Source organism: Salvelinus fontinalis, chromosome 15, assembly GCF_029448725.1.
Source record: "Salvelinus fontinalis isolate EN_2023a chromosome 15, ASM2944872v1, whole genome shotgun sequence".
NCBI classification, from domain to species: Eukaryota; Metazoa; Chordata; class Actinopteri; order Salmoniformes; family Salmonidae; genus Salvelinus; species Salvelinus fontinalis.
Window position 1 is genome coordinate 2,512,096 of NC_074679.1, and position 8,670 is coordinate 2,520,765.

Consider the following 8,670-nt stretch of genomic DNA (forward strand, 5'->3'; position numbering starts at 1 on the left):
TATTAAGGGAGAGAGTCTGAGCCACTCGGGGGGCTGTGTTATTAAGGGAGAGAGTCTGAGCCACTCGGTGGGCTGTGTTATTAAGGGAGAGAGTCTGAGCCACTCGGTGGGCTGTGTTATTAAGGGAGAGAGTCTGAGCCACTCGGGGGGCTGTGTTATTAAGGGAGAGAGTCTGAGCCACTCGGGGGGCTGTGTTATTAAGGGAGAGAGTCTGAGCCACTCGGGGGGCTGTGTTATTAAGGGAGAGAGTCTGAGCCACTCGGTGGGCTGTGTTATTAAGGGAGAGTGTCTGAGCCACTCGGGGGGCTGTGTTATTAAGGGAGAGAGTCTGAGCCACTCGGGGGGCTGTGTTATTAACATGTTATTAACGTGTTATTAAGGGAGAGCGTCTGAGCCACTCAGTGGGCTGTGCCTTCGCTGCCTGTCTGGAGAGGAAACAGAGGAGAGAGAAGGAGTGTGGTGTCACGGCAACCTTCGACTCCAACAGAACCACATTCACCAGGGAGGGCTCGTTCCGAGTTACCACGGCGACGGAAGCCGCTGAGCGAGAGGAGGTCATGAGGCAGTTACAGGACAAGAAAGGTGTGTGTGTGTGTTCTTGTGACCCGTTCTTCACATGATGTATCTATCTGGTCGTCTACCATCCCCTGTTGTTTTCTCTTTCCTACAGCAGAGGGCGATGTCAGGCCCTCCATCGCTCTCTCCTCAGGCCCCAGCGAGGGTGTGGTGAACCAGGCTGTGGCCCCTCTACCAGGGCCACCGTCCCCCTCCTCCTCTCCTCCCCAGGGCCCCCAGGTTATCCCCCGCAGACACGCCCCAGTGGAGGTCCTGGCCAGACAGGGTTCCTTCAGAGGGTTCCCTGCCCTCAACAATAACTCTTCTCCCTTCAAACGCCAGCTGTCCCTCAGGATGAACGATCTGCCCTCTACCATGCAGAGGAGTTCTGACTTCTCCATGAAGAACACAGGTCAGTCTGTAACTAGTCTGACTTCCCCAGGAACAACACAGGTCAGTCTGTAACTAGTCTGACTTCTCCAGGAACAACACAGGTCAGTCTGTAACTAGTCTGACTTCCCCAGGAACAACACAGGTCAGTCTGTAACTAGTCTGACTTCCCCAGGAACAACACAGGTCAGTCTGTAACTAGTCTGACTTCTCCAGGAAGAACACAGGTCAGTCTGTAACTAGTCTGACTTCCCCAGGAACAACACAGGTCAGTCTGTAACTAGTCTGACTTCTCCAGGAAGAACACAGGTCAGTCTGTAACTAGTCTGACTTCTCCATGAAGAACACAGGTCAGTCTGTAGCTAGTCTGACTTCTCCAGGAAGAACACAGGTCAGTCTGTAACTAGTCTGACTTCTCCAGGAAGAACACAGGTCAGTCTGTAACTAGTCTGACTTCTCCAGGTACACTCTTGTCATTCACCTACAATAGCAGCCATCACTTTGTAACCATGTATGAAACAATATTAGGCATCAGTGGTTTGCTATGTGAACTTTGGTTTTCAGAATGTTTTTGTCCATAATGTATCTGTCCAATACAACAGTGTTTTTTGTGAGGGAACCTCATGGCTGAATGTCCTTTCCCCATTCCTCCAGTCCCAGAGATGGAGGGAGAGGGGGACAGCATCAGCTCGTTGTGTACCCAGATCGCCTCAGCCTTCAGTGGGCCTCCTGAAGACCCCTTCTCCCAGGCCCCCATGCCCCGACCAACCTCCTCCCCACAGTCACCTGTAGCGCCCCCGGGGGCTCAGTCAGGTAACTACACTTCACTGCAACACAAACCTAGACAGCCGACACACACACACAATAACACAAGCTCACATGCATTTTTCTGGGCCTTGTCTCCCTGCATTTTGAGGAACACATTATGAAGTGTTTATGACACTTCAGTTGATAATTTCTTGCATATTAATTCATTATCTAATATTACCATGTCTATATACAACACGGTGTCTGTATGTATCATCTAATATTACCATGTCTATATACAACACGGTGTCTGTATGTATCATCTAATATTACCATGTCTATATACAACACGGTGTCTGTATGTCTCATCTAATATTACCATGTCTATATACAACACGGTGTCTGTATGTATCATCTAATATTACCATGTCTATATACAACACGGTGTCTGTATGTATCATCTAATATTACCATGTCTATATACAACACGGTGTCTGTATGTATCATCTAATATTACCATGTCTATTTTCAACATGGTGTCTGTATGTATCATCTAATATTACCATGTCTATTTTCAACACGGTGTCTGTATGTATCATCTAATATTACCATGTCTATTTTCAACATGGTGTCTGAACTACTAGTAGGTCCTAACTCTCCAGCACTGCCCCCTCCACTTCCTGCCCGAGACACTAACCCCTGGGCCAAGACTCCTGGCCACGCAGGGCACCATACACCCCCGACCTCGTCCTCAGCACACCCAGGTAAGGACTTGGTGTTTGGTTACTGTGGTGGTTCTGTATCTATGGACTGAGACACCAGACCAGAACACAGACTGGTTCTGTATCTATGGACTGAGACACCAGACCAGAACACAGGCTGGTTCTGTATCTATGGACTGAGACACCAGACCAGAACACAGGCTGGTTTCTATGGACTGAGACACCAGACCAGAACACAGACTGGTTCTGTATCTATGGACTGAGACACCAGACCAGAACACAGGCTGGTTCTGTATCTATGGACTGAGACACCAGACCAGAACACAGACTGGTTCTGTATCTATGGACTGAGACACCAGACCAGAACACAGACTGGTTCTGTATCTATGGACTGAGACACCAGACCAGAACACAGACTGGTTCTGTATCTATGGACTGAGACACCAGACCAGAACACAGACTGGTTTCTATGGACTGAGACACCAGACCAGAACACAGGCTGGTTCTGTATCTATGGACTGAGACACCAGACCAGAACACAGACTGGTTCTGTATCTATGGACTGAGACACCAGACCAGAACACAGACTGGTTCTGTATCTATGGACTGAGACACCAGACCAGAACACAGACTGGTTCTGTATCTATGGACTGAGACACCAGACCAGAACACAGACTGGTTCTGTATCTATGGACTGAGACACCAGACCAGAACACAGACTGGTTCTGTATCTATGGACTGAGACACCAGACCAGAACACAGACAGGCTGGATTCAACTCAACTGATTCCACAGCAAGTCTGACGTGGGATGAGGGCTTAGCAAGTTAGCAACGTCATGATTGTCATCAATCAATCAAATCTATTGATAATGCTCTTTCTACACCATCTGTTGTCGGTGTTATTGTACAATTTTAAGATGTTTTCAGGTTCAATTATTAGTAATTACTCCGAAACGTCTATTAAACATTCCATGATGTTTTCTCTACCAGGAGGTGATTGGACGACCCCAGTGATAGTAGCTCCTCCCTCCGCCACATCGTCTCCTTCTCACCACTCCCACCGCCGCACGCCGTCGGAGGCTGACCGCTGGCTCGAGGAGGTCACCAAGTCTGTCCGCACTCCGCAACTCGGGTCCACACCCCCCTCCCAACCGTTCCTCACCCCCAACCCCCCAGCCTTCTCCATCCCCCCAAGCCAGGCTTTCATTGTCCCCATGCCTTCCACCCAGGCCTTCCCTGCCACACTACCCCCTAACCAGGCCTTCCCTGCCACACTACCCCCTAACCAGGCCTTCCCTGCCACACTACCCCCTAACCAGGCCTTCCCTGCTACACTACCCTCTAACCAGGCCTTCCCTGCCACACTACCCCCTAACCAGGCCTTCCCTGCTACACTACCCCCTAACCAGGCCTTCCCTGCCACACTACCCCCTAACCAGGCCTTCCCTGCTACACTACCCTCTAACCAGGCCTTCCCTGCCACACTACCCCCTAACCAGGCCTTCCCTGCTACACTACCCCCTAACCAGGCCTTCCCTGCCACACTACCCCCTAACCAGGCCTTCCCTGCTACACTACCCCCTAACCAGGCCTTCCCTGCTACACTACCCCCTAACCAGGCCTTCCCTGCTACACTACCCTCTAACCAGGCCTTCCCTGCTACACTACCCTCTAACCAGGCCTTCCCTGCTACACTACCCCCTAACCAGGCCTTCCCTGCTACACTACCCCCTAACCAGGCCTTCCCTGCTACACTACCCCCTAACCAGGCCTTCCCTGCTACACTACCCTCTAACCAGGCCTTCCCTGCTACACTACCCCCTTCCCAGGCCTTCTCCACACCCCCTTCCCAGGCCTTCTCCACACCCCCTTCCCAGGCGTTTGCTGTACCCACCCCCCCAACCCAGGAAGTTGCCTCTGTGGCCTTCATGTCCTCCCTGCCCCCTGCGATTCCCGTGCTGCCCCCTCGCCAGCCTGCCTACCACACCCAGGTCCCAGCCTCCTACCCCATGTCCAACGGGCTGCCCTATGGCCATCCCAGTGTGCCCGTGATGGGCATCACACCCTCTCAGATGGTGGCCAATGTGTTTGGTTCAGCCACTCAGCCCCAGGCGTACCCCACCCCCCAGTATGACCCTGTTCAGCACACTGTGTGTATCCCCTTCAGTAACCCCCACCAGCAGCCCCTTCCCTTCCAGGCACCCAATGGGAGTGTAGCCTTCAACGGGGGTGGGGCCGACAGCTGGGCCCCTCCCTCCCTGCCCCCGCCGTCCTCCCCGGCCCCTCCCCTGCCCCCGCAACCCCTGGCGACGGCCGATCCCTTCGAGGCCAAGTGGGCCGCCCTGGAGAGCCGCTCCCGCCAGCGCACCACGCCGTCGCCCACTAACCCCTTCTCCTCCGAGCTGCACAAGACCTTTGAGATCCAACTCTAGAGCCTGAGAAGCTAGGAGGAGGAGGTGGACTGAGGAGGAGGAGGAGGAGGTGGACTGGGACTGAGGAGGAGGAGGTGGACTGGGACTGAGGAGGAGGAGGTGGACTGGGACTGAGGAGGAGGAGGTGGACTGGGACTGAGGAGGAGGTGATGGGGAGAGGATACTTTTTTAATGAATTTGCAGGATGGTGAGAGACGGAAGAGGAGCAGACTAGCCTTTCTCTCAGTCTCTACATCCGCCTGGATTGGCTTAGTGGAGGACCTGAGTGGAGGAGATGGATGGGTGGAGCTCTCAGCGGGGATGAAGGATGGAAACAGGAAGGAGACATGGATGGGTGGAGCTATCAGCAGGGATGAAGGATGGAAACAGGAAGGAGACATGGAGGTGCTGCTGCTTACCAGACATTTAATTTGTATTGTGGGTTTAGTTGTGTTGTTGCTTTGGATGACATGGAAGTGGACATGATGACCCTGTGGAGTGGTAGATCTGAGACCACACAGCCCCAACCCCCAGCCCCGACCCCCAGCCCCAGCCCCGAGCCCCAGCCCAGAGCCCAGCCCCGACCCGAGCCCCAACCCCAGCCCCGACCCGAGCCCCAGCCCCAACACCAGCCCCGACCCGAGCCCCAGCCCCAACCCGAGCCCCAACCCCAGCCCCAACCCCAGCCCCGACCCGAGCCCCAGCCCCGAGCCCCAACCCTAGTCCCAACCCCAGCCCCCCGACCCGAGCCCCAACCCCAGCCCCAGCCCCGAGCCCCAACCCGAGCCCTCCCAGCTCTCGAGACACACTCAAACAACTTTACCAGGGGTTGCTACCCCTTCCTCCATCTCCTGGTCCAGCTCACAGCGCCCCCAGGTGGCTGGAGTATGATTTGCTCTCCCGACCACCTGGCAGGCATAAAGACTGCAGCACTGAAAGACAACTGAGCTTCCAGACCAGAGGTTCTCATCTAAGAAAAAAAAAAAAGTGAGAGAATGCCAAAATCTTTATTTTTATGCATTAAGGTATATTTTAAAATAGCTTTGGAAATCTAACAGGAGAGTTGTATGTAATCTTTGCCAAGGGCACAGAGGATAGCTAGCTACAATGAGAATGAGTGGATGTGCAACATGTATACAAGAAATTATCATATATTATAAATATATATCTATTAAGAATATATTAGTGTACACAGCTCACGGCAACTGGTTTCTATGAGGACGTAAAGAGAGAATACGCGTGTTGAAGGGACAGCTGTTTTATTTTGTATTTTTTTAATGAATTCTGTCTTATTTTGCCGTTTGTTATTTTCATCCTGTGATTGGATGAGCATCTCACTGTAAATAGTAAATCATCATTGCAGCAACAATCGATGTGGATCCAGCGGTGTGACGGTAGTATGGGGTACCCCGGGGTGTATTCATTAAGAACCAAACGGGGAGGGACCTACTTGAATTTTCCAATAGAAACTCTTGTTTCCATTGCATAACGTTTTGCTACGGTGTGCGACTAATGAATACACCCCAGGCTGCCTCTGCTACCACTGATCTGCTCTCTCAAGTCTCCTTACTATGATAGTACTCATCTAGTACTCGATAGTACTAGTAATTAGTACTCATCTAGTACTCGATAGTACTAGTAATTAGTACTCATCTAGTACTCGATAGTACTAGTAATTCGTACTCATCTAGTACTCGATAGTACTAGTAATTCGTACTCATCTTGTACTCGATAGTACTAGTAAGTAGTACTCATCTAATACTCGATAGTACTAGTAAGTAGTACTCATCTAGTACTAGATAGTACTATTCATTAGAACTTAACTACATTTGATTTCCATCTTCATTGTCATTCTTTTATTTTTTGTGGTAATGTTTGTATTTTTTTGTTGTTGTATTTTAACACTATGGACAGTGTCATCTCCGAATTTTATTTATCCTTCAATGATATTATTTTTTAAAATAAAAATGATTGATTTCCCATATTATTTGCACAAGCACTATAGTACAGTAGTTTATCATTTGATGACTTTAGTGAACGATGGTCATCAGTTCATGGCTGTGGGTAATGTATGTTTTTGCTTAACGTAACTACGTTAACGTCTTAACGTAACTACGTTAACGTCTTAACGTAACTGAAATCTGTGGATAGGGTTGCAAAATTCCAGTAACTTTTTTAAAAAATTCCCAGGATTAAAAACCTGGGAATTTTGGTAGAGTTAGCGGAAACGTGCAACCCTATCGGTGTCAGAAGGACAGGGTGTCCTGACCTCTTTAATCTGACGGTGGTCCTGACCTCTTTAATCTGACGGTGGTCCTGACCTGTTTAATCTGACGGTGGTCCTGACCTGTTTAATCTGACGGTGGTCCGGACCTCTTTAATCTGACGGTGGTCCTGACCTGTTTAATCTGACGGTGGTCCTGACCTGTTTAATCTGACGGTGGTCCGGACCTCTTTAATCTGACGGTGGTCCTGACCTGTTTAATCTGACGGTGGTCCTGACCTGTTTAATCTGACGGTGGTCCGGACCTCTTTAATCTGACGGTGGTCCTGACCTGTTTAATCTGACGGTGGTCCGGACCTCTTTAATCTGACGGTGGTCCGGACCTCTTTAATCTGACGGTGGGCCTGACCTCTTTAATCTGACGGTGGTCCTGACGTCTTTAATCTGACGGTGGGCCTGACCTCTTTAATCTGACGGTGGGCCTGACCTCTTTAATCTGACGGTGGTCCTGACGTCTTTAATCTGACGGTGGGCTTGACCTCTTTAATCTGACGGTGGTCCGGACCTCTTTAATCTGACGGTGGTCCGGACCTCTTTAATCTGACGGTGGTCCGGACCTCTTTAATCTGACGGTGGGCCTGACCTCTTTAATCTGACGGTGGGCCTGACCTGTTTAATCTGACGGTGGGCCTGACCTGTTTAATCTGACGGTGGTCCGGACCTCTTTAATCTGACGGTGGTCCTGACGTCTTTAATCTGACGGTGGTCCTGACAGTGAGTCCAGCTGTTTGCAGTGGAAAGAGACAGAGAATCTGTTTGTCTCTTTCTCTGGGTTGAGTCCTAAATGGAACACTATTCCCTACATAGTGCGCTACTTTTGACCAGGAGTATGGAGCGATAGTGTGTGTACAGTGCATTTGAAAAGTATTCAGACCCCTTAACTTTTCCCCCATGTTGTTACGTTTCAGCCTTATTCTACAATTGATTCAATTGTAGAATTGAATCAAGATAGCTCAGTTTGGCCGGGCGACCAGCTCTAGGAAGAGTCTTGGGGGTTCCAAACTTCTTCCATTTAAGAATGATGGAGGCCACTGTGTTCTTGGGGACCTTCAATGATGCAGAAATGTTTTGGTACCCTTCCTCAGATCTGTGTCTCGACACAATCCTGTATCGGAGCTCTACGGACAATTCCTTTGACCTCATGGCTTGGTTTTTGCTCTGACATGCACCATTAACTGTGGGACCTTATATAGACAGGTGTGTGCCTTTCCAAATCATGTCCAATCAATTGAATTTACCACAGGTGGACTCCAATCAAGTCGTAGAAACATCTCAAGGATGATCAATGGAAACAGGATGCACCTGAGCTCAATGTTGAGTCTCATAGCAAAAGGTCTGAATAGTTATGTAAATAAGGTATTTCAGTTTTTTCGCTTTGTCATTATGGGGTGTTGTGTGTAGATTGATGCAGATTTTTTTTGTATTTAATACATTTTAGAATAAGGTTGTAACGTAACAAAATATGGAAAAAGTCAAGGGGTCTGAATACTTTCCGAAGGCGCTGCATATAGTGCACTACTTTTGACCAGGAGTAGTGCACTATATAGGGAGGGTGCCATAG

The 8,670-nt window shown here is 49.9% G+C and overlaps 1 protein-coding gene across 5 annotated transcripts in view; it reads left to right on the top strand.

Annotated features, from left to right (window-relative positions):
• LOC129811261 (protein numb homolog) overlaps positions 1 to 5,393 on the top strand; it is a 117,302-nt gene extending 111,909 nt beyond the window's left edge. For 2 of the 5 annotated variants that reach the window (XM_055862429.1, XM_055862431.1), the window contains 5 exons: positions 381 to 582; positions 674 to 967; positions 1,600 to 1,758; positions 2,337 to 2,456; positions 3,405 to 5,393. In XM_055862429.1, coding sequence (XP_055718404.1) covers positions 381 to 582; positions 674 to 967; positions 1,600 to 1,758; positions 2,337 to 2,456; positions 3,405 to 4,846 — 2,217 coding nt within the window. In that variant the 3' untranslated portion in view covers positions 4,847 to 5,393. Of the gene's footprint in view, positions 1 to 380; positions 583 to 670; positions 968 to 1,599; positions 1,759 to 2,336; positions 2,457 to 3,404 lie in introns of all 5 variants that reach the window. The other 3 variants (XM_055862427.1, XM_055862430.1, XM_055862428.1) reach the window with 2 other exon arrangements.
• Positions 5,394 to 8,670: the final 3,277 nt, after the last annotated feature.